Source organism: Mirounga angustirostris, unplaced genomic scaffold (assembly GCF_029215605.1).
Source record: "Mirounga angustirostris isolate CCGP_5_RB_7025 unplaced genomic scaffold, mMirAng1.0.hap1 SCAF_6, whole genome shotgun sequence".
Lineage (NCBI taxonomy): Eukaryota > Metazoa > Chordata > Mammalia > Carnivora > Phocidae > Mirounga > Mirounga angustirostris.
In genome coordinates this window covers 139735973-139763599 of record NW_026991714.1, presented here as the reverse complement: position 1 = coordinate 139763599, position 27627 = coordinate 139735973, and the positions used below count along the sequence as shown (strand labels likewise).

General features: G+C 36.9%; 1 protein-coding gene across 2 annotated transcripts in view; it reads right to left on the bottom strand.

The window, feature by feature from the left end:
* Positions 1-27627, bottom strand: part of ATRNL1 (attractin like 1) — an 804411-nt gene that overhangs the window by 392840 nt on the left and 383944 nt on the right. For both annotated transcript variants that reach the window (XM_064595308.1, XM_064595309.1), the window contains exon 26: positions 5180-5258. In XM_064595308.1, the coding sequence (XP_064451378.1) occupies positions 5180-5258 (79 nt within the window). The remainder of the gene's footprint in view (positions 1-5179; positions 5259-27627) is intronic.

Below are 27627 nucleotides of genomic sequence, written 5' to 3'. Positions count from 1 at the left end.
TTATGGTTTAAAAAAATCTTGTTTTGACAAAAGAACATGTTTTATGGAAATCTTTATCTAGCTATTAAAATGTTTAAACATTATATAAAATAGATTCTTAAAATACTAAGAAATTCTATAAGAAGTTGCATATATAGTATATAATTAAGTTTAATTTCTCCACCCAAAATAACATTTTCTCATTATTCTCTTCACTGTGCTCACTCCTTTCTCTCTAAATAAGCTGGGTGTGTAAGGAGGTAGAGCAACTCATTTCATAAAACACTGTGACACTGCATTAATAGTAAGAACCCATTTACCACAAATTTAGAATATCCTCAGAGAATATTCTATCAATTATTTACCCATGACATGACCTCAGTAAAGTATAACTTAATGATATTATTACTTCTTCTATTTTTATGCCCATAAAACAATTAAATATAGATGGAAAAGCAATGTATTTGCCTCTAGAAGAGTTTGCTACTCAGAGCTACTAGAATCCTATCTCTGGGTTTTAGTTTATTTTTAACTCAACTTTCAGGCTGATAACGCTAAATTCAAATTTAGGTTTCATGCAGTATGATTATGAAATGTGCATGAAAGGAGCGGATCATAAACACAAGGTCAGTCGCTCAATGGACATTGTCTTATCTCAGGCAATGTTGTTTTTATTGATTTTTAAGCATTAGAAAAGCATACATGATTATGAAAGAAGCAAATAATGTGGTAAAGCTCCATATTAATATATTTTTTAAACTTTTAAAGACTGCAAGTTTAAGAGAATTAAAGAAGGAAAAGTTGCTGATATAGGAAATGCAATAATCATTCAAACACATAAACCCACTGGTAACAAGAAGTTGATTAGAAATAACCTTAGGGGCCCTGCGTGGCTCAGTCAGTTAAGCCACTGACTCTTGGATTTGGCTCAGGTCATGACATCAGGGTCATTAGGTTGAGCCCTGGGTGGAGCCCCACTCCAGCTTGGCACTCAGTGGGGAGTCTGCTTGAGATTCTCTCTCTCCCTTGGCTCGTCCTGCCCCACCCCGACCATGATTGCTCTCTCAAATATATAAATAAATAAATATTTTCTTAAAAAAATAAATAACCTCACATTTGCCAATGGAATCTATTATTATATGGATTTTGCAGTTAGATTTTTTTAAAAGATTTATTTATTTTAGAGAGAAAGCGCAAGTGTGCGCACACATGTGTGCATACGCAAATGGGGGGGGCAGAAAGAGGGAGGCAAGTAGACTCCCTGTTGACCACAGAGCCCAACACAGGCTCAATCCCAGGACCTTGAGATCATAACCTGAGCCAAAATCAAGAGTTGGGTGCTTAACCAACTGAGCCACCCAGACTTTTCTTTTTTAAAGAGAGAGAAAAGTATGTGCACTCCTGCACAAGTAGTGGGAGGTACTGAGGCAGGGAGAAACAGAGGGAGAAGGAGAGAGAGAATCTTAAGCAGGCTCTGCACCCGGTGAGGAGCCTAAGTCAGGGCTCAACCCCAGGCTGGATCTCATGACCCTGAGATCATGACCTGAGCCAGATTCAAGTGTTGGATCCTTAACCAACTGAGCCACTAAGGCACCCCTGATGTTGGATTTTCACTGAGGCAAACTATAATTAAACTACTCAAAATGTGGGAAAAAATGTTTTCAACCAAAAAAATAAATAAATTCTTGTAACTATTAAGATATGCAGGATATTTTCACTTACCTTAGTCAAATATAAGATTAAATATATTCAATGCAAGCAGTAATTAAAATATTTTGATGGGTTTGTGCCTTATGGTACTTACTAAAAACTCAAATTTCAGTTTAAAAATGAAGATTATTAAGCATGACAATATTTCAAGAGACTTCTTTTAACATATACTTGCTCCTAACAAGTATTTTTGTAATGTAATGACTATTTATCTAAAATTGAATATAACATTGAAATTAAATGTTTTAATACCTCTGTAATAAGCACAAACTATTAAAAAAAAACTCATCCTTCTAGTGTATTAAAAATATTTTCACTGATCAATTGTTTCCATTCATTAGCACAGCACCTCATCCACAATAAAATGTTCATATTCTTAATAGGGTTATCATAGAAATGAATGTGAAGTTCCTATATGAAGAGGTATATTAAAATGAAAATCCTTTGTAGTTGTGTTTTTGTGTTTTTAAGAGCCCCTGAATTGTCAGGAGTGTTATTCAAAAAGTGTTACATCAATAATAGGCTTCTGTTACTAAAATTATACCACAAAAACAATATAGAAACCAAAGCTTGAAATAGTTTCTTTTTAAAAAAGCAACATCCCTGGCTGAATTAAACAATATATTTTAAAAACCCAAAGATTTTTTTTTCATTTTAACCCAGTCCTAATATTTAGAAAAGCAAATAGTACAATTCCTCTAACAAAATCACAAAAATATTAAGAAGGGAGAATCCTTTAAATAATTTTCATTTAAGGTTACAAATAAATTGCCATTGTACTAATCATAGGGGTCCTCTGAGGCTTACAATAGTTGATGTCTTAATGTTAGAGAAAGTGACATATCACATAAAGAAAACATACTGGGATCTTTCCCTTTTGGTAATATTTGTGTTAACCTAATAGTTAAAACTAAATAAAGGGAGGATCAAATAAAAACACATTTTAACCTCCATCCAAATAAAGTCTATAAATGGAGTTATTATATTACCTACAACTAATATAATAGTAGATAAAAGTCTTTGGGTCTTTAAGACCAAAATGACAATCTTCTAATAATATAAAATTATTATCTAATAACAGATCTGTGAGTCATCAAAATGGCATCTTTACTTGGGCATCCACATATGAATGGTTTCCAAACATTTAGAATTCTGTATCCAAAAGATTAGTAAAATTATATTTGAGAAAACACCTCACAATATTTTTAACATGATATTATAAACATCATATGACCTCTCAATAAGATAAATTTTGTACTTCAGTAGAGGTAGCAAATTAAATTCAATCATTATTATAAGACTCACTACCTAGATGAGCTCTAGAAAGAGGGGCATTGTATTGAGGGAATATCAAGAGGACATGGTAATATTTAGGAGCACAGATTAGAAATGGCCCAGTGGTCCTAATCTAGTTCTCCCTTCCTATTTCTCCCTTGTTCTGTCCATGTGCAACACATATTTTGAAAGATTTTGACTTCCAATAAAAAGATAAATTAAATTTGTATTTTAAAAGTTAAAGTTTAATATCAGCTTGTCAGAACTTCTAATATGCAAAACAACATTATTTCCTTGAATTGATATAATCCTAACCAAAAGCAATTTCTCATCTTGAGAAGTATGAAAGTTTTATAGGTAAATGAACTATTCACATTAGTTTTCTCAAATATTCAACACTATTTCTAAACTTTAGTTATTATATATAAATATTCCTAGAGCTTGAGGAATTAGTTATATAGTACAATCCCTTCTCTTTATTTTTTTTAAAGATTTTATTTATTTATTTGAGAGAGAGAGAGTGAGAGAGAGAGTACATGAGAGGGGGGAGGGTCAGAGGGAGAAGCAGACTCCCTGCCGAGCAGGGAGCCCGATGCGGGACTCGATCCCGGGACTCCAGGATCATGACCTGAGCCGAAGGCAGTCGCTTAACCAACTGAGCCACCCAGGCGCCCAAATCCCTTCTCTTTAGAGGGAAGGAAATTCAATTAGGACACTTACACATTTTCAGAAATTAGTTAATGACGTAGTCATACACTGATCTTTTCACAGTGCTACACCCACATAGTTTCATTTTATAAACTTTAGAAACCAGATATTTAAACAGTGTTAGTCATATTGAGGTCAGAACCCAGGCTCCCTGATTGATCTTAACTTCTTTTCCAATGATTAGAAGCATAAATTGTCATTTGGCCTATGCCATTATGGAAGGTCTTCCCAGTGCCTGCCTACTGATTGTTTTTACTTTCCTGAATCCATAATTTCATCTAACAGATGGTTTAACATGTGTAGAAGACTGCTTATCTCCACATAGAATTCCACTTCTTGCCAAATATTTATGTATTTATATTTAATAAGATTTTTTTTAATCGGAGTACTTTTATCATAGGGTCATACCAAGTATATTCTCATTGATATTGCCTTGGCCATATACTGAAAATCAGAGAGACAGAGATGATCAAGATGAATTATTTCTTTCTAGGGGAGGGCTGTCAAGTTTGCAAACATATTATAGGCAGCACTGAGTTTTAATGAATGTTTGAAAACTGAAGAATAATTAAGAAGAACTCATTCTCATTCACTAATTATATAACTTAGAATACTCTGGGTTAGTTTTAAATCTTCAAATATAATATTTTCTATGTGGAAAAAAAGATGGTAAGCAATTATACTACTGCTTTATATTGTTGCACAAAATTATATATATAAAAATATACTGGGAAATGCATCAGCAAATAGAAGAGTAATAATGCTAATAACAGCATGCTAATATTAATACTCATAGACTATAATATTAATAAAAACAGAAACTTGCTTTTTTATTATATAAGTATAGAACAATAAATCTATTGTACATTTTTATTCCCAGATTATTATATTGCTTTGTTCCTTTCAATTAACTAATATCTACAAAGTTAAGAAACTATTTATATCCTTAATTATTCTGCAAGAGTACTACTGTTTTTATCAATTTTAGGATTAGAGGAAACATAAATGATTAATTCTGACACAGAAATGTATCAAATTGAGATGCACTTCAAACATACTTGAATTATCAGATAATCATGAAATGGTAAAGATTTAATTACTTAAAAAAATCTAGGCAATAAAAACCAAAAATAAATATTTATCAGTGAGAATTTTCTTTTAAATTACAACAGAGATACTTATAAAAATAGTTTTTATAACTACCTAAAGAGATTGCAAATCACTTAATCAACAGTATTAATACATATATTCAATATGAATTCTAACACTATTTAAAGTAACTGTTTGCAAATTAACATTGCAATTAACCAATGTTTCTACAGATACTGACTTAAAATGACAGTAGTAAAGTTTGCTCTAAAGCTTAAAAATTCTAGATCGATTTGTTCAATCTTAATAAGTAAAGCTGATTTGAAACTCTGTACATGAGTGGCACATGTTAATTAAGCAATACAGATTCATGTTTACTCAGATCTTTAAACAAAAGATTAAGTAATATTACTGATACCTCTCTCCGCCGAGAAGCCCAGCATGTTTGTTTGATCTTCCACACCACTGCAGCTACCAGCAATAAGGATAAAAAACAACTGGAAAATAAAACACAATTTTTGCTTAACACATTGGAAATATGTAATGAAATATTCAAGAATATTTATAGAATCTAAAATATATAGAACTAACCACTCCACCTTGGTAAATAATTAAAGCAAAAATGGATAAATTAGCAGTGTTTAAAATGTCCTCAAGTAAAAACAAAGTATACAGGTAGAATAATTATTTATATTCTTGTTATACAGTATAGCCTATCTTTAAGATTTTCCTTGTCAGAAAGAATGTAAACTTACAGCTCTGTTGGTCTTACACAGCAACAGAAATCTATTTAGAATTGCTACTGAGACATAAAAGCTGGCAATTTTATAAATTTAAATTTCACACAGGTTTATTCATTTTATCTGTATTAGCAACTATTTTAGATACGAGAATATTCCAGTGGTTCTCAACTGAAGACAGTTTTGTTCCCCACTCCCCCAGGGCACATTTGGCAATGTCTGAAGGCATGTGCGATTATCACAACATTGATAGGGGTGCAACTTTCATCAGATGAGGAGAGCCAGGGATGCTGCTAAACATTCTGCAGTGCATAGGACTGTCCCCAGTGACAAAGAATTATCCAGTCCAACATACCAGTCATGTTGAAGCTGAGAAAACCTGGTATACACTCATGTTTACACTAAGAAATAATTCAGTTACAGTGTTTATACATATGGTCTATACATATTAGGTAAAATATGCAATAAGCTATAAAAATCCAGGATACTTTGTTAGTAGTGATTTGAGACTAACAAATCTCAAAATAACAGAATCACATGAATCCGATTAATTGGTTCCAACCATGTATCACTGTTTTCTCTCCCTTTGCTCTGTGGTCAAACATTATGCTATGAAAAGACCCAGACATGAGCAAATTCATTAGTCACTGGTCACTACAAAAAACCTGGTCTTCATCCTTAACTGATAATCCCTGTATTCTTTCATCTATTCACTCATAAGCTGTGCAAATTTTAGCACTTTCTACTCTTGTTGATTCTTTAATATACTTTTTCTCCTTGTCTCACTAGAAGAGAAGATCTTAGAATATCCTTCGGTGATGATGACAATGGCAATTCTAGCACCTATCCAATGAGTGCTGAACACATTTCAGATAATGTGCTAAATACTTCCTTCACATTGGTGCATGGTTTTGGTTTTATAAGAACACTCCCAGACGGAATAAAAAAGAAAAATCCAATGCTCAAAAAGTTCAAAATAAATTGCTGATAGTCACAAAGGGAATAAATGGTAGAGTCAAAATTCAATTCCAGCGATGTAAGCCTCAAACTCTCTCCTCCCCAACTGTTAGGAACTCTGATCTTGCACGTAATCTCACAATAGTTGTATTTCCATTTGCATTCCCTAATCTGTTATCCAGTATCAAATAAAGTGGATAAAAAAAACAAGAAAGCCTATGATCCTAACCTTTTTAACCAGTAAGGTGCCTTTTGTTTTTTAATAATTATCTCCCCCTAATATTTTTTTTTATTTCATCTTAATTTAGATTTCCAAAAGTGCCCAAGTCCCATATCTCCTGAAAAATAAAAACAACAACCTTATTTTATTGACCCTATTCCTCCCTCTAGTTTATCAAGCATATAATCAATGCAGGCAACTTCATGTCAATTTCCTCATAACCTAGTCCTATTTAACTCCTCACAATGTAGCATCTGGCTTATATACTCATAAAGTTGTTAGTATTAATAAAGATCAATGTTTATAAAACATTCAGCATTTTAGAGGATACTTTTCTCACCCTGACTTTCTACATATTAAATAAACTGGTCTTTTCTCTATTAACAGACTTTCACTTTTCAATTGACAATACTAGTCATCCATTCTTTAAAATTTTAATACTTTATTTCCTTTTTTAAAAATTTTTATTTAAATTCTGGTTAGGGGCGCCTGGGTGGCTCAGTTGGTTGAACGATGGCCTTCGGCTCAGGTCATGATCCTGGAGTCCCCGGATCGAGTCCCGCATCGGGCTCCCTGCTCAGCAGGGAGTCTGCTTCTCCCTCTGACCCTCCCCCCTCTCATGTGCTCTCTCTCTCTCATTCTCTCTCTCAAATAAATAAATAAAATCTTTAAAAAAAATAAATAAAAAAAATAAATTTTGGTTAGTTAACATATAGTGTAGTATTACTTTCAGGTGTACAATTTATTAATTCAATACTTATATACAACACCTAGTGCTCATCCTAGCAAGTGCACTCCTTAATCCCCATCACCTATTTAACCCTTCTCCCCCTCCGCCCACCTCTCCTCTGGTCACCATAGTTTGTTCTCTATTGTTAAGAGTCCGTTCTTGGATTTGCCTCTCTCTTTTTTTCCCTATGATTATTTGTTTTGTTTCTTAAATTCCACATATGAATGAAATCATATGGTATTTGTCATTCTCTGATTATTACCTTTAGCATAATACTTTCTAGCTCCATCCACATCATTGCAAATGGCAAGATTTCATTCTTTTTTATTGCTAAGTAATATTCCATTATATTTTGTATGTATGTATCTATACATACATATACCACATCCTCTTTATCCATTCATCAATCAATGGACATTTGGGCTCTTTCCATAATTTGGCTATTGTAGACAATATTGCTGTAAACATCAGTTCATGTACCCCTTCAAATTAATATTTTCATATTCTTTGGGTAAATACCTAGTAGTGCAATTGCTTGTTCATAGGGTAGTTCTATTTTTTAACTTTCTGAGGAACCTCCGTACTGTTTTCCACAGCGTTTGTACCACTTTGCATTCCCAGCAACAGTGTAAGAGAGTTCCCATTTCTCCACACCTTCACCAACACTTGTTTCTTGTGTTGTTAATTTTAGCCAATCTCTTTGGTGTAAGGTGATATCTCATTGTAGTTTTGATTTGTATTTCCCTGATGATGAGTGCTGTTGAGTAACTTTTCATGTATCTGTTGGCCACCTGTATATCTTCTTTGGAAAAATATCCATTCACGCCTTCTGCCCATTTTTTAATTCAATTATTTGTTGTTTGGATGTTGAGTTGTATTAGATCTTTTTTTTTTTTTTTTAAGATTTTGGTTTTTTTATTTGACAGAGAGAGACACAGTGAGAGAGGGAACACAAGCAGGGGGAGTGGGTGAGGGAGATGCAGGCTTCCCGCCGAGCAGGGCGCCCAATGTGGGGCTCGATCCCAGGACCCTGGGATCGTGACCTGAGCCGAAGGCAGACGCTTAACGACTGAGCCACCCAGGCGCCACCTTATTAGATCTTTATATATTTTGGATACTAGCCCTTTATCAGATATATCATTTGCAAATATCTTCTCCTATGCAGTAGGTTTTTGACTATTTCCTTCGCTGTGCAGAAGCTTTTTATTTTGATGAAATCCCAGTAGTTTATTTTTACTTTTGTTTCCCTTGCCTCGGGAGACATATCTAGTAAAAATTGCTATGGCCAATGTCAAAGAGGTTACTGCCTGCGTTGTCCTCTAGGATTTTGATGGTTTCCTGTCTCACATTTAGGTCTGTATTCCATTTTGAATTTACTTTTGTGTTTCTGTATGAAAGTGGTTCAGTTTCATTCCTCCCCATGTTGCTGTCCACTTTTCCCAGCACCATTTGTTAAAGAGACCTTTTTTCCGGGGGCGGAGCAAGATGGCGGAGGAGTAGGAGACCTGGATTTCGTCTCCTCTCAGGAATTCAGCTGGATAGGGATCAAACCATTCTGAACACCTACAAACCCAACAGGAGATCAAAGAAAAGAAGAGCAACAACTTTCTGAACAGAAAAGCGACCACTTTCTGGAAGGTAGGACGTGCGGAGAAGTGAATCCGAGGCGATATTCGGGAGGATAGACGGCGGGGGAGGGGCCTCCGTCGGCCGCTTCTGGCAAGTGATAGAGCCGCGGAGCACAAAATCGGAACTTTTAAAAGTCTGCTCCGCCGAGGGACGTCACTCTGGTGGCTAAGCGGGGGGTGGAACCCTCCGGGACAGTGTGGTCTCAGGACCCTCGGGGTCACAGAAGGACCGGGGGTGCCTGAGTGTGGCCGAGCTCCCAGGTATCGGAGCAGGGAAGCCGGCTGCAGAGGCGGAGCCCAGGCGCGGGCTCTCAGCTCGGGGTGGCCATAAACCGTGATCCGCGGCACAGCCGGGCCACTGCTCCTCCAGCAGGGACCCAACAAGCGGCAGATCCGGGGAGACTCACCTTCCTCCCCCGGGAGGAGCCGCGCGGGAGGGCACCGCAGGGATCTGCTGGGTTTGGAGACTCCAGACCGGGTGGGGTGCCAGAGATAGAAACGCGCGGTCACAGGCCGGTTGAGCATGGAGTGCAGCCGGAGACCGGGGAGACGGGAGTGACTGACGGCTTTTCTCTGGGGGCTCACTGAGGAGCAGGCCCGAGTTCTCGGCTCCTCCGGGGCGGAGATTGGGAGGCCGCCATTTTCACGCTCCGCCTCCAAAGCTGTACGGAAAGCTCGCAGGGAACAAAAGCCCCGGAGAGCAAACCCGAGCAGATGACTTAGCCGAGAGGGGGCAAGGGCGGGGCAATTCCGCCTCCGGCAGAGACATTTGAAAACCACGGCAACAGGCCCCTCCCCAGAAGATCAGCGAGAACAGCCAGCCAAGACCAAGTTTACCGATCAATGAGAACGGCAGAACTCCAGCGCTAGGGGAATACTGCACATAGAATTCACGGCTTTTTTACCATGATTCCTTAGTCTTTTAAAGTTAATTTTTTTTTTAACTGTCTTTTTGTCTTTTTATTTCTTTTTGAATTTTTCTTTTTCCCTTTTTCAAACAACATCTTATCAATCCCTTTTTTTAAAAAAAAAACATTTTTATTTTTCATTTTTAGAGTCATATTCTATCCCTTCATAGTAGTTACCCATATTTTTGGCTTATATATATAAGTTGTTCTCTCTTTAAAATTTTGAGATAGTTTCTTCTAACAGATTAAAATATACCCTAAATCTCTAGTATATGGTGTTTTTCTATTCCCCTGCCTGATCACATCCTCTCCCTTTTTTTTTCTTTTTCTTTTTTCTTTTTTTAAATCTTCTTCTTTCTTTTTCAAACAACTTCTTATCAATTCCTTTTATAAAATTTTTTATAATTTCCATTTTTACAGTCATTTTCTATCCCTTCATCATATCAACCCTTATTTTTGTACATATATCTTTTTCTTTCTTTAAAATTTTGGGAGACACTTTCTTCTAAAAGACCAAAACACACCCCAAATCTAGTGTGTGGCACTGATCTATATACCATATAGATCATATTTGATCACATTCTGGTTTTTCTTTTGTTGTTGTTGTTTTGTTTTGTTTGTTTTTGTTTTTATCTTTATCTTTTTCTTTTTTTTTCTTTTTCTTTTTTCTCTCTTTCCCCTTCTTATCCCACTGCTTCAGGTCTTTTCTGATTTGTTTAGAGTATATTTTCTGGGGACGTGGTTACTCTGCTAGCATTTTGTTCTCTCATTAATCTATTCTCCTCTGCACAAAATGACGAGACGGAAAAAATCACCTCAACAAAAAGAACAAGAGGCAGTACCGACTGCCAGGGACCTACTCAATACGGACATTAGTACGATGTCAGATCTAGAGTTCAGAATCATCACTTTAAAGATACTAGCTGGGCTTGAAAAAAATATGGAAGTTATTAGAGAAACTCTTTCTGGAGAAGTAAAAGAGCTAAAATCCAACCAAGTAGAAATCAAAAAGGCTATTAATGAGGTGCAATCAAAATTGGGGGCGCTAACTGCTAGAATAAATGAGGCAGAAGAGAGAATCAGTAATATAGAAGATGAAATGCTGGAAAATAAAGAAGCTGAGAAAAAGAGAGATAAACAACTACTGGATCATGAGGGCAGAATTCGAGAGATAAGCGATACCATAAGACGAAACAACATTAGAATAATTGGGATCCCAGAAGAAGAAGAAAGAGAGAGAGGGGCAGAAGGTATAATGGAGCAAATTATAGCAGAGAACTTCCCTAATTTGGGGAAAGAAACAGGCATGAAAATCCAGGAAGCACAGAGAACCCCTCTCAAAATCAATAAAAATAGGTCAACTCCCCGACATCTAATAGTAAAACTTACGAGTCTCAGAGACAAAGAGAAAATCCTGAAAGCAGCTCGGGAGAAGAGATATGTAACCTACAATGGTAGAAACATTAGATTGGCAACAGACCTATCCACAGAGACCTGGCAGGCCAGAAAGGACTGGCAGGATATATTCAGAGCACTAAATGAGAAAAATATGCAGCCAAGAATACTCTATCCAGCTAGGCTGTCATTGAAAATTGAAGGAGAGATAAAAAGCTTCCAGGACAAACAAAAACTAAAGGAGTTTGCAAACACAAAACCAGCCCTACAGGAAATCTTGAAAGGGGTCCTCTAAGCAAAGAGAGACCCTAAAAGCAACATAGACCAGAAAGGAACACAGACAATATACGGTAACAGTCACCTTACAGGCAATACAATGGCACTAAATTCCTATCTTTCAATAGTTACCTTGAATGTAAATGGGCTAAATGCCCCAATCAAAAGACACAGGCTAACAGACTGGATTAAAAAACAAGATCCATCGATATGCTGTCTGCAAGAGACTCATTTTAGACCCAAAGACACCCCCAGATTGAAAGTGAGGGGGTGGAAAACCATTTACCATGCTAATGGACACCAAAAGAAAGCTGGGGTGGCAATCCTTATATCAGACAAATTAGATTTTAAACCAAAGACTGTAATAAGAGATGAGGAAGGACACTATATCATACTTAAAGGATCTATCCAACAAGAAGATCTAACAATTGTAAATATCTATGCCCCTAACATGGGAGCAGCCAATTATATAAGGCAATTAATAACAAAAGCAAAGAAACACATCAACAACAATACAATAATAGTGGGGGACTTTAACATCCCCCTCACTGAAATGGACAGATCATCTAAGCAAAAGATCAACAAGGAAATAAAGACTTTAAATGACACACTGGACCAAATGGACTTCACAGACATATTCAGAACATTCCACCCCAAAGCAACGGAATACACATTCTTCTCTAGTGCCCATGGAACATTCTCCAGAATCGATCACATCCTAGGTCATAAATCAGGTCTCAACCGGTACCAAAAGATTGGGATCATTCCCTGCCTATTTTCAGACCACAATGCTTTGAAACTAGAACTCAATCCCAAGAGGAAAGTCGGAAAGAACTCAAATACATGGAGGCTAAAGAGCATCCTACTGAAGAATGAATGGGTCAACCAGGAAATTAAAGAAGAATTAAAAAAATACATGGAAACCAATGAAAATGAAAACACAACTGTTCAAAATCTTTGGGATGCAGCAAAGGCAGTCCTAAGAGGAAAGTATATAGCAATACAAGCCTTTCTCAAGAAACAAGAAAGGTCTCAAGTACACAACCTAACCCTACACCTAAAGGAGCTGGAGAAAGAACAGCAAATAAAGCCTAAACCCAGCAGGAGAAGAGAAATCATAAAGATCAGAGCAGAAATCAATGAAATAGAAACTAAAAGAACAGTAGAACAGATCAACGAAACTAGGAGCTGGTTCTTTGAAAGAATTAACAAGATTGATAAACCCCTGGCCAGACTTATCAAAAAGAGAAGAGAAATGACCCAAATCAACAAAATCATGAATGAAAGAGGAGAGATCACAACCAACACCAAAGAAATACAAACAATTATAAGAACATATTATGAGCAACTCTATGCCAGCAAATTAGATAACCTGGAAGAGATGGATGCATTCCTAGAGATGTATCAACTACCAAAACTGAACCAGGATGAAATAGAAAACCTGAACAGACCTATAACCACTAAGGAAATTGAAGCAGTCATCAAAAATCTCCCAAAAAACAAAAGCCCAGGGCCAGATGGCTTCCCAGGGGAATTCTACCAAACATTTCAAGAAGAATTAATACCTATTCTTCTGAAACTGTTCCAAAAAATCGAAACGGAAGGAAAACTTCGAAACTCATTTTATGAGGCCAGCATTACCTTGATCCCCAAACCAGACAAAGACCCCATCAAAAAGGAGAATTACAGACCAATATCCCTGATGAACATGGATGCAAAAATTCTCACCAAAATACTAGCCAATAGGATCCAACAGTACATTAAAAGGATTATTCACCATGACCAAGTGGGATTTATCCCTGGGCTGCAAGGTTGGTTCAACATCCGCAAATCAATCAATGTGATACAGTACATTAACAAAGGAAAGAACAAGAATCATATGATCCTCTCAATAGATGCAGAAAAAGCTTTTGACAAAGTACAGCATCCTTTCTTGATCAAAACTCTTCAGAGTATAGGGATAGAGGGTACATACCTCAATATCATAAAAGCCATCTATGAAAAACCTACAGCAAATATTATTCTCAATGGGGAAAAACTGAGAGCTTTCCCCCTAAGGTCAGGAACGCGGCAGGGATGTCCACTATCACCACTGCTATTCAACATAGTATTGGAAGTCCTAGCCACAGCAATCAGACAACAAAAAGAAATCAAAGGCATCCAAATTGGCAAAGAAGAAGTCAAACTCTCACTCTTTGCAGATGATATGATACTTTATGTGGAAAACCCAAAAGACTCCACCCCAAAACTGCTAGAACTCATACAGGAATTCAGTAAAGTGGCAGGATATAAAATCAATGCACAGAAGTCAGTGGCATTCCTATACACCAACAACAAGACAGAAGAAAGAGAAATTAAGGAGTCGATCCCATTTACAATTGCACCCAAAACCATAAGATACCTAGGAATAAATCTAACCAAAGAGACAAAGGATCTTTACTCAGAAAACTATAAAATACTCATGAAAGAAATTGAGGAAGACACAAAGAAATGGAAAAACGTTCCATGCTCATGGATTGGAAGAACAAATATTGTGAAGATGTCAATGCTACCTAGAGCAATCTACACATTCAATGCAATCCCCATCAAAATACCATCCACTTTTTTCAAAGAAATGGAACAAATAATCCTAAAATTTGTATGGAACCAGAAAAGACCCCGCATAGCCAGAGGAATATTGAAAAAGAAAAGCAAAGCCGGTGGCATCACAATTCCGGACTTCAAGCTCTATTACAAAGCTGTCATCATCAAGACAGCATGGTACTGGCACAAAAACAGACACATAGATCAATGGAACAGAATAGAGAGCCCAGAAATGGACCCTCAACTCTATGGTCAACTAATCTTTGACAAAGCAGGAAAGAATGTCCAATGGAACAAAGACAGTCTCTTCAACAAATGGTGTTGGGAAAATTGGATAGACACATGCAGAAGAATGAAACTGGACCACTTCCTTACACCACACACAAAAATAGACTCCAAATGGCTGAAAGACCTCAATGTGAGACAGGAGTCCATCAAAATCCTAAAGGAGAACACAGGCAACAACCTCTTTGACCTCAGCCGAAGCAACTTCTTCCTAGAAACATCGCCAAAGGCAAGGGAAGCAAGGGCAAAAATGAACTATTGGGACTTCATCAAGATAAAAAGCTTTTGCAAAGCAAAGGAAACAGTTAAGAAAACCAAAAGACAACCGACAGAATGGGAGAAGATATTTGCAAATGACATATCAGATAAAGGGCTAGTATCCAAAATCTATAAAGAACTCATCAAACTCAACACCCAAAGAACAAAGAATCCAATTAAGAAATGGGCAGTGAATTGTGCAAGACTGTTGAATCTCAGATCTGTACCTCTGAAACAAATAATGCAATATATGTTAAGAAAAAAAAAAAAGAAGAAGAAGAAGAAGAAGGTAGCAGGAGGGGAAGAATGAAGCGGGGGAAATCGGAGGGGTAGACGAACCATGAGAGACGATGGACTCTGAAAAACAAACAGGGTTCTAGAGGGGAGGGGGGTGGGAGGATGGGTTAGCCTGGTGGTGGGTATTTAGGAGGGCACATTCTGCATGGAGCACTGGGTGTTGTGCACAAACAATGAATCATGGAACACTTCATCTAAAACTAATGTTGTAATGTAAGGGGATTAACATAAGAATAAAAAAATTAAAAAAAAAAAAAAAAAAAAAAAAAAAAAAAGAAATGGGCAGAAGACATGAACAGACATTTTTCCAAAGAAGACATCCAAATGGCCAACAGACACATGAAAAAGTGCTCAATATCGCTCGGCATCAGGGAAATCCAAATCAAAACCTCAATGAGGTATCACCTCACACCAGTCAGAATGGCTAAAATTAACAAGTCAGGAAACGACAGATGTTGGCGGGGATGCGGAGAAAGGGGAACCCTCCTACACTGTTGGTGGGAATGCAAACTGGTGCAGCCACTCTGGAAAACTTTATGGAGGTTCCTCAAAAAGTTGAAAATAGAGCTACCATATGATCCAGCAATTGCACTACTGGGTATTTACCCCAAAGATACAAAAGTAGGGATCCGAAGGGGTACGTGCACCCCGATGTTTATAGCAGCAATGTCCACAATAGCCAAACTGTGGAAAGAGCCAAGATGTCCATCGACAGATGAATGGATAAAGAAGATGTGGTATATATATACAATGGAATATTATGCAGCCATCAAAAGGAATGAGATATTGCCATTTGCAACAACGTGGATGGAACTGGAGGGTATTATGTTGAGTGAAATAAGTCAAACAGAGAAAGACATGTATCATATGATCTCACTGATATGAGGAATTCTTAATCGCAGGAAACAAACTGAGTGTTGTTGGAGTGGGGGGTGGGGTGGGAGGGATGGGGTGACTGGGTGATAGACACTGGGGAGTGTATGTGCTCTGGTAAGCGCTGTGAATTGTGCAAGACTGTTGAATCTCAGATCTGTACCTCTGAAACAAATAATGCAATATATGTTAAGAAAAAAAAAAAAGAAGAAGAAGAAGAAGAAGGTAGCAGGAGGGGAAGAATGAAGCGGGGGAAATCGGAGGGGTAGACGAACCATGAGAGACGATGGACTCTGAAAAACAAACAGGGTTCTAGAGGGGAGGGGGGTGGGAGGATGGGTTAGCCTGGTGGTGGGTATTTAGGAGGGCACATTCTGCATGGAGCACTGGGTGTTGTGCACAAACAATGAATCATGGAACACTTCATCTAAAACTAATGTTGTAATGTAAGGGGATTAACATAAGAATAAAAAAATTTAAAAAAAAAAAAAAAGAAAATGAAAATTTTATTAAATATTAAAAAATAAACCATATATAACTGAAAGAGACCTTTTTTCCTTCGGATATTCTTTCCTGTTTTGTCAAAGATTAACTGACCATATAGTGGTGGGTTCATTTCTGGGTTTTCTATTCCATTCTATTGATCCAGGAGTTTATTTTTATGCCATATACTACACTTTGCAATACAACTTGAAGTCTGGAATTGTGATGCCTCCAGCTGTGCTTTTCTTTTTCAAGGTTGCTTTGGCTATTTGAGGTCTTTTGTGGTTCCATGCAAATTTTAGGACAGTTTGTTGTAGCTCTATGAAAAATGCTGTTGGTATTTTGATAGGAATTGCATTAAATGTGTAGATTGCTTTGGGTAATACAGATACTTTAACAATATTTGTTCTTCCAATCCATGAGCATGGAATGTTTTTCCGTTTTTGTATCATCTTCAATTTCTTTCATAAATGTTTTACAGTTTTCAGAGTAGAGGTTTATTACCTCTTTGGTTAGGTTTATTCCTAGGTATCTTATAGTTTTGGAACAATGGGATGGATTCCTTGATTTCTCTTTCTGTGCTTTATTTTGATGTATAGAAATGCAACAGATTTCTGTATGTTGTTTTTGCATCCTATAACTTTATTGAATATCAGTTCTAGAAGTTTTTTGGTGGCATCTTTAGGGTTTTCTATATAGAATATCATGTCATCTGCAAATAGTGGAAGTCTGACTTCTTCCTTGTTGATTTGGATGTTTTTTATTTCTTTTTGTTGTCTGATTGCTGTGGCTAGGACTTCCAGTACTATATTAAATAACAATGGTGAGAGTGAACATCCTTGTTTTGTTGCTGACTGTGGAGGCAAAGCTCTCAGTTTTTCCCACTGAGCATGATATTAACTATGGGTTTTTCAGATACAGCCTTTGTGATGTCGAGGTATGTTCCCTCTATCCCTACTTTGTTGAGGGTTTTTATCATGAATGGATGCTGTACTTAGTCAAATGCTTTTTCTGCATCTATTGAAAGGATTATTCTCTTTTTTTTAAAGGGTTTTTTTTTTTAAGATTTTATTTATTTGACAGAGAGAGACACAGCGAGAGAGGGAACACAAGCAGGGGTAGTGGGAGAGGGAGAAGCAGGCTTCCCGCTGAGCAGGGAGCCGGATGCGGGGCTCGATCCCAGGACCCTGGGATCATGACCTGAGATGAAGGCAGATGCTTAACGACTGAGCCACCCAGCCGCCCCAGAAAAGATCATAGGGTTCTTATCCTTTCTTTTATTAATGTGGTGTATCACACTGATTGATTTGCAAGTACTGAACCACATCTTCAGCCCAGGAGTAAATCCCACTCGATCATGGTGAATGATTCTTTAAATGTACTTTTTGGATTTGGTTTGTTAGTATTTTATTGAGAATTTTGGCATCCATGTTCATCAGAGATACTGGCTTATAGTTCTCTTTTTTTGTGGTGTCTTTGGGTGGTTTTGGTATCAGGGTAATGCTGGCCTCATAGAATGAATCGAAATTTTCCTTTTCTATTTCTTGGAATAGTTTGAGAAGACTAAGTATTAACTCTTTTTTAAATGTCTGGTTAAATTTGCCTGTGAAGCCATCTGCCCCTGGACTTTTGATTGTTGGAAGATTTTTTATTACTGATTCAATTTCTTTGCTGGTTATTGGTCTGTTCAAGTTTTCTATTTCTTTCTATTTCAGTTTTGAAAATTTATATCATCTAGGAATAATCCATTTCTTCCAGGTTGTTCAGTTTGTTAGCATACAGTTTTTCATAATATTCTCTCATAATTGTTTGTATCTGTGATGTTGGTTGTTATTTCTCCTCTGTCATTTGTGATTTTATTTATTTGGTTACTTCCTCTTTTCTTTTTGATAAGACTCGCTAGGGGGGTTATCAATTTTATTAATTTTTTTCAAAGAAATTCCTTGACTTTCTTGGTTTCCCTTCATCCTTCCTGACACACTATAGGGTCAATGAGGTACGCTGCATTCCAGGTTCCCTCTTTTAAATTATGGACCTTCCCTAAAACCCAGTTCACACCATGCTGTTACCTTCTCTTGCGCTCAGAGAGAATGAGCTCAGTTATCCTCATGGCCTCAACTATAACCTCAATTGGAATGATTTCCCAAACTATATCATTATACCTTCCAAAATGAGAGCATCTTATCATTAAAGGTGATCTAAGAGATTTCAGACACCCTCCCAGGAAAGAAATATCCAGCACAACTCTGTGATCCTGCCTCTGATCACTCGTCTAAGCTGAGAAGATGCTGACTCACTAGTCACTGCATTCTACATTCTATTTTTAGCTAGCTCAATCTATAACAATGTTCTTCTATTAAGCTCTTTCTAAACTTATCAATCAATGCTTCCTTCTGTCTTCTGGTTTACAGTGAATCAGTCAATTCCTCTTCTATATGCTAAAGCTTTTTATATATTTTAAAAAGCTTACATGATTCCCCCTAGTTCACTGGTTCTCAACCAGGAGAGTTTTGTGCTCCAAAGTATTCGGTAGTCTGGTTTCACCATTTGGTGGACATCTGGTGGGATGCTGGTAAATACCTTTCAATACAGAAGCCCAGCCCCCTGCGGGTAACAAAGATTTTCCCAGCTCAATATGCCAATCATGGCTTGAAACCCTGCTCCAGTCTGAATTATTATCACTTGGGTACACTTCCCTTGTTATATTCCAGATTAAAATTTTAACTGTTCAAATATGGTACTAGGAATTAATACTTCAGATAAAGACCAAGGATCCACTTATCTGAATTTCAGTCCTATCAATATACTAAAGTATTTTAACATAAGAGATATATCACCTCCAATCTACTGTGCCCAATCAGAACTCATGAAAAACATTCATAATGATTAAAAAAACCTAACATCCATCCAGTAATATGTACCCAGCACTATGTTATGTGTTTTACCCACATTATTTAATTACCACAATCACACATGATTTACCATGTATACTGTTATGTACTTAATTTAAAAGATAAGAGAGCTGAGTCATGGAGAATTTCAGTAAGTCACTTAAGTGACAAAAGTCTTAAATTGCAAGTCCTCCCTTTCTCCTAACTTCTTTGATTTACCATTACTTTTCAGGTAAAATGTAAAAACACATTCAACTTTAAAATCCCTGTACTGAATCCAACAACAAACCTTACCAAATGTTTCTTTCAGGTATGTGCAATAATAGACGATACTACACACATCAAAATTCATTTACATTTGATAATTAAATACAGCTTAAGCACCAAAATACATTTTTATTTAATAATCTGTAATTCACAGTATATCCCCCAAAATAGTTATGTGATAGCGATTCAGTTCACGATGGTGAAGACTGGTTTAATTTCTCCATGAGGAATCTAAATTCTTTGTGATCTAAATTTCATGACTCGAGTAAAAAGTGTCATCTTTATAGTGGTGCAGAATGCCAGTATAAAATTTCGTTTATAATTTCACCTTTTTGTGAAGAGGAGATACATACTTTAGGGGTTTGCAGCAAATGCTCTCTATGTTAATTCATATTAGGTTATCAGTAAAAGTAAAGAGAAACCATGATGATGTAAACAAATAGGCAAAATCAATAAATAGTTTAAATATTCTTCTAATAAAATTTTAATAATCTCCAATAAATATTAAAAACCCAGTAAAATATTATCTCAGTTCCTGGCATACAGTTGTTGTCATTAAGCTTTGTTAAATGAATGGAACTGGTTCTTTAACTGATTTAAAAATGTATTAATTGTTTCTGACATTAGATGTCCTATTTGACAATTTTATCTTTATATCAAGGTAATGTTTATAAATGCTTTTGATTTCTAATAAGCCAAACTGCAAATAAAAGTTACAGTTCTTCTTTTAAAGTCTACATAAAACAAAACAAGTTTATTAAGAACACTTGCTTTATTAAACAGCAAAAAACTAAAAACACCTGACAAATTTACCCAGCACTGTTGAAAACTCATCCTTCTGTGACTATCAGAAAATCCCAGTTCCTACTGACAATCCTGCAAAGCAGTGTCTGCACGCCACCCTGTCTTTCCACTGGTTCCCATTACGCCCAATGGATGTAGAGTGAGAAATAAACTGTTATTCAATAAAGTGACTAAGATTTCTGGGTTATCTGTTTAATAAGCTTTTCCCTAACATATTTCTTAAGTCAAAGGTCTTAATAGGCAACATCAAGCATTAGCATACTTTAATCCACTATGTGGCACTTTTGTCAGAGAAAAACTAGTTTCACTGCTTTCTTTCATTTTTTTATATCATATTATACAAAAGCTCCTATTGCTCATTGGTACAGATATGGGTGGGGGGGCATGCAGGAATAATCAGGCTTTAATTTTTTAATAAAGTCTGCTGTATAATAATGACAGAAGATCTGAAAGGTTCAACACCCTTTAGTAAAATCCTCCTAATGGAAATAGAAAAGAACAGAAAATAAATGTAAAAAAAAATCAAGTACATGAGCTACAGGGATAAAAAAAGGAAAGCATAGGAACTTAGGGAGAGATATTTCAATAATTTGATTTTAACCTTCATAAAATGGTCATTATGGAAAGGACTCTTAATGTGAAAAACCATGGAACTCATTAGGTATTCTCATTTAGCGAAAATTAAAAAGAATTCAATAAAAGTAACACACTGTGGTATAAGGTTATATTGTAAAGCAGGTTTCTAGTGACAAAGAAATATCCTCTGGTGGTAATCTAGTTGGCCAAATGCAAAAAGAGATAATATTGTCACTATTTTATAGCAATTTGAGGTTAATTGATCATAAAATTCAAGGCTTAAATACATATTTTAAAAGATGGTTTGGGCATATTAATATTTTATTTCACTGAAGAATGTTACAAACTAGGGAACTGTATTGAAATATAGAAACGTATTATTTTAAAAAGTAATTTACCTCCTAATAATTGCTATCCCAGAAAGTATCTTTTTTTTTTTTTTGAACTCTTTTAAATTTTATTATGTTATGTTAGTCACCATACAATACATTAGTTTTTGATGTGGTGATCCATGATCCATTGTTTTTGTATCTTTCAAGGGTTTTAAAAATACCTTCCTAACACTTAGGGATGTCTTTCTTCTTACCAACTAAAATATTAACAAAATAAATTGCCAACTTAGAATGCAATAAAAACTGCATATTTAAAAAAAAGTTTGTTTCAGTTATTAGGTTGGCAATGATGAAAAATCAACAAAGCCTAGTGGGTAAAAGTGGAAAAGCACTATGTTCATTGCCATAAATTGGTACACTTTTTTTGAGGATTGTTAAAGCAAGAGTTAACTATACCTTAGGATGCACTGTCAATTAAAATGATTTCAAAGGCAAGAGAGAAATCTATCACAAAATGGCATAAACAATATTGGGGCTAAATGGATTTCATACTCCCTGCTATGAAATAAATTGTATTCCCCCAAAATTCCTATGCAGAAGCCCAACATCCAATGTGACTATATTTAGAGATAGGTAATTTAGGAGGTAATCAGGTTAAATGAGGTCATAAGGGGGGGACCCTGATCCTACAGGATTAGTGTTCTATAAGAAGAGATCCCAGGGCGCCTGGGTGGCTCAGTCGTTGAGCGTCTGCCTTCAGCTCAGGTCATGATCCCAGGGTCCTGGGATCGAGTCCCACATCGGGCTCCCTGCTCCGCGGGAAGCCTGCTTCTCCCTCTCCCACTCCCCCTGCTTGTGTTCCTGTTCTCGCTGTCTCTCTCTGTCATATAAATAAATAAAATCTTAAAAAAAAAAAAAAAAAAAGAAGAAGAGATCCCAGAGGGCTCTCTATTTTTCTTCCTTCCTTTCTTTTTCTTTCTTTCTTCCTTCTTCCTTCCTTCCTTTCTTTTCCTTCCTTCCTTCCTTCCTTCTTTCCTATTCTTTCTCTCTTCCCTTCCCTCCCTCCCTCTCTTCTTCCAGTGAGCACAAACTGAGGAAAGGCCATGTGAGCACCCAGCAAGAAAGCGGCCATCTGCAAGCTAAGCAGGAGCCTACATCAGAAACCAACCATGCCAGCACCCTGATCTTGGATTTTCCAGCCTCCAGAATAGTGAGATAATGAATTTGTTGTTTAAGCCACTAGTCTGTTGTATTTTGTTATGGCAGCATGAACAGAGGCAGATTTCAGTACCGTGATGTAGGTGCTGCTGTAACAAAAACCTATAAATGTGGAAACAGCTTTGGAACTGAGTAATGAGTAGAGCCTGGGGGAATTTTGAGGAGCTAAGGAAAGACTAGATTGCTGTGAAGAGACTGAAGAAACAGGGATATTAAAGGCAATTCTGGTGAGAGCACAGAAAAAATCGAGAACAGCTAGAGAGAAAGTCTCTATCTTTTTAGATAATGCATAAATAATCACAAACAGAATGTTGATATACATATGGATGTTAAAAACCATTCTGATGAAGTCTCAGATGGAAATGAGAAACAGGTTAATGGAAACTGGAAGAAAGGCCATCCCTGTTGTTTTTTGTGGTTTTTTTTTTAAGATTTATTTGTTTAAGAGAAAGAGAAAGTGCAAGAGAATGCACATGAGCAGGGTGGGGCGGGTAGAGGGAGAGAGAAGATAGAGAAAGAGAGAGAATCTCCAGCAGACTCCCCACTGAGCACAGAGCCCCAGATGGGGCTGAATCCCAGGACCTTGAAATCATGACCTGAGCCAAAATCAAGAGTCAGACACTCAACCAACTGAGCCACCCAGGTGCCCTGTGGCTATCCCTGTTATAAAATGGCAAAGAACTTGGCTGAATTGTGTTCTAGTGTTTTGTGGAAGGTAGAACTTGCAAGCTATAAAACTGTAAATTTAGCCGAGAATATTTCTAAGCAAAGTATTGAAGATGTAGCTTTGGACCTCATTCCTGCTTATAGTTAAATGCAAGAGGAGAGATGAGTTGAAGAAGGAATTTTTTAGAAAAAAGGAAACAGAACCTGGAGGTTTGGAAAATTCTCAGCCAAACCATATCGCAAAAGCTGAGAAATCATGTTCTGAAGATAACACAAAGGGTGTGGCTGAACAATGATTTATAAAGAGGACATCATGGGTATGATGCAGCGACTTAATCAGCCATCTCCAGAGAACCAGGAATAGAGACAGGATTATACCAGCAGAGACACTGAGAGTTTAAACTACAGGGCACAGAGAAAGCAAGACAAAATGAAAAAAAAAGGCTATCAGGCTTCTTGGATTCTATGGGATGGGATCATAGAACTATTCAGTTAGGAACATGCTTTATCTTTAAGAAAAGGGAGTGACCCTGAAGTTAAGTCAGAGATCATCAGGGCAAGACTGGTTCTACCTATGTTTGGGGGGACTAAGATGCCATCACCCAGTGTTTTGGGGACAAAGCTGCAGCACAGTGCTGCAAGGTCAGGGCCACCTCGCCATGCTGAAAGGGCAGAGTCACTCTGTAGAGCTGTGTGGTGATGCTGCCACCCCAGTGGACCTGGAGGTAGGGCACTGAACCAAAGAGGATCATTTTCAAATCTTTAAGATATGATGGAATTTGCTTGCTAGGTTTTAGACTTGCTTGGGACATTACCTCTTTCTTCTTCAGATATCCCCCTTATGAATTGAAAATATCTATCCTATGCCTGCACCACCATGGTATTTTGGAATCATACAAGTCCTCTCGTTTCACAGTTCACAGGTAGGGAAAAATGTTGCCTCAGGATAAATTGTATCCTAAATCTCACCCATATCTGATCCAGATGGTGTTTAGATGAGACTTGAAACTTTAGCGTTGATGTTGGAATGAGTTAAGGCGTTTGAGATTGTTGAGATAGAATGAATGCACATTGCATGGAAAAAAGGACATGATTATGGGAGGCCAGAGGCAGAATGCAATGGATGAATTATGTTCCTCAAAATTTGTATGTTGAAACCTTAAGCCCAAATGCAATTATATTTGAAAATTGGGATGTAGGGTTGTAATTAAGGTTAAATGAGGTCATAAAGGTGGAACCCTGAGCCAACAGAATTAGTGTCCTTATAAAAAGAGACTTCAGAGAGCTTGTACTCTCTCTCCATGTACATGCACTGAGGAAAGATGATGTGAACACACAGCAAAAAGGCAGCCATCTGCAAATCAAGAATTCTCACACCAGAAACCAACAATGTTAGCACTCAAATCTTGGATTCCCTAGCCTGCAGGACTGTAAGATTAAAAAATTTCTGTTGTTAAAGCCATTCAGTCTGTGGAATGACAGCCCAAGCAGACTAAGACACTCCCCAAAGCCAAAAGGAAGAATAACTCCCAGGTTTGGACTCAGCGCCCTAGCTACATTGTTCTCTGATTCTCTGAAGCATATACTCGGCTGTGCATCAACTCTATCCTCAGGCTTGTTTTCCTCTTAGGAACAAAATGGATGCAGGAATTCCAGGACTCACATTACATACCATCACACATGCCCACTCTTCACCTAGCACTTGGCTATTGAAGGTTATGGACTAACTGGCTTTAACCCACTCCTAAAGCTAGTGAGGGATCAATTCCACCCAAATAAAATCACTGTATAGCCATATGTAAGGAGTTAAAAATAATCCATAAAACCAATTTCAGGTATCATTTATGTAAAATTCATAGGAAAAAAAACAAATAAACCTCCCCCAAACTGCTAACACATTTAAAAATCTACAAAGCATCTTTGATAACTCTTCAATCCTTCCTTGAAATATTTTACAGAAAGTAGAGTGCTCTCAAGCCTCCCTGGCAAGATATTAACAGGACAAACAACATCTAGTATGGAACATCTTCCTGGTTAACTCCTCCTGTTATAAATAATCTCCTAGATAATACCTTAGTCTTCCAAATTTGCAACAAAAATGATAAAGATCAATGTATACGATGCTCCTTTCTACACTCAATTTTTATTTAAGGCATACCTTTTTGAAATGTAGTTAGAATAAATGTTTTAATTATAAAATTTTCTTAATATTTTAAAGTAGGAAATGCTTTTTAAAAACCTTTCCCAGAACATCAATACATAACACAGAGAAATCACAAGCATACAGCTCAATGAATTATCACAAAGATAATATATCCATGTAACTAACACCCCAATAAGGAAAAAGCAATTTACCCATTCCTTCCTCCTCATAAGTGTAGCTATCATGTTGATTTTTAACACCATAGTTTGGTTCTGCATATTTCTGAACTTCATACAAATGAAACCCTACAGTATTTAGTCTTGTGTTTCTGGCTTCTTTTGTTCAACACTATGTTTGTGAGTGACTTCTATATTGTTCTTGTAGGATTCATTTGTTCTTTTTCATTACCCCTTTTTTTCCATTATATGGCTATATTCTCTATTCCATTATTTTTGAGTATTTGGGATATTCTAAGGCTTTCACTACATAAAACATGCTGCTCTAACTATTTTTACATGGCTTTTGGTGGAATGGAATTGTTGGATCACAGAATATGTGTCAATTCAACTTTAGAATATAATGTCGAAGTGTTTTCAAAGTTGTCACTCCAGTTTCTAGACTATCAGAAGTTTTGAGACATCCACATCCTCTCCAACATTTGTTGTTTTTTTTAATTTTTAGCCACTATGATGGATATATGCTAAGTTGTATTATATTGTGGTTTTAATTTGCATTCCCTGATAAAAATTAAATTGAGCACATTTTTATGTTTTGTTAGTCACTTAGATCTCCTCTTTTGTGACATGCCTTTCCAAGTCTCTCGCCATTTTTGCAGGGAAGGGTTACAGTTTCAGACTGTTTTCACTGATTTATATGAATTGTGAATATAAGATCTTTCTCCTTTATGCAGGTTATAAATATTTTATACCACTATGTAGCCTGACTTTTGTAATACTAAGGATATCTTCTGATGACAAAAATTTTTAGTTTACTGTGGTTTAATTTTATTGTAGTGCTTTGTGTGTAATTTTCCCTATTCTAAAGCTATGAAGAAGAATTCCTATATCATCTTCTAGATATTTCCTTGTCTTTCCTTTCCTCCTGGAATTTATTTTTATGTTTAGCATGAGTTAGGAGTCAAATGTTATTTTTCTCCCATGTGCATGGTCAAAAGATACAGCACCAAAACTTTATGAAAAGTTTTTTCATAAAGCGATAAACATTGACAGTCGTGGACTTTGCTAACAAAACTTAAGAATGGTCCACTTCCATCCCAGCCCTCTCTACTGCTCCCTTTACTCCAGAATTCTCTCCTGCTACATCAACTTTCCTGAGGGACCATTGTCTTGTTTATATTCTATAGAGAATGCTGATACTCCCCATACCAAAATTTTGTTTTAGCCATCTGTAGGCTGTGGTTACAATTCACCCAAAACTTTTTCAGTACTATTTGAGTGTTGACCTTCAGGTTCAGGCTGGGGTCTGGGCAGAGTCCTAACCATTAGCTCAGGTCTCAGATGCTTTGGTATGCTAATTAGGATCAGATCCTCACTTGTGCAGCTCAAGAGTGACCCCAGAAGTTCATAAACAACTTTATGGGATAGCTTTTTCTCTGTTACTTCCCAGATCCTTTCTGGTTCCCTGGGCTCCACTTTTCATCCTCTGGCCAGAAACTGCCCACTTCCATGATTGTGCCATGTTCTGTGCTGGGAAGACAGAGAAAAGGAAAAAGCAATGGTGTTTGTCTTGGCTCTCTTGTAACCACTGCTCCACTGTACATAAAGGAAGATTCCCCTCCCTTGGAGATTTGGCTCTTGCAACTTCTCATTCCAGCCATATTACTGCTGCAGGACTGCTTGAGGATTGGGGGGTGAGTGAATTAGGGAAAGAGAGAAAAAATGGGGAGGCTCTCTACTGCTCACTCTCAGCTTTAAGAGTTTCCTTTTCTGAAGGGCCATATACACCCCAATGTTCATAGCAGCAATGTCCGCAATAGCCAAACTGTGGAAAGAGCCGAGATGCCCTTCAACAGATGAATGGATAAAGAAGATGTGGTCCATATATACAATGGAATATTACTCAGCCATCAGAAAGGATGAATACCCAACTTTTACATCAACATGGATGGGACTGGAGGAGATTACGCTAAGTGAAATAAGTCAAGCAGAGAAAGTCAATTATCATATGGTTTCATTTATTTGTGGTACATAAGGAATAGCATGGAGGACATTAGGAGAAGAAAGGAAAAATGAAGGGGGTGGAAATCAAAGGGGGAGATGAACCATGAGAGACTATGAACTTGAGAAACAAACTGAGGGTTTTAGAGGGGAGGGGGT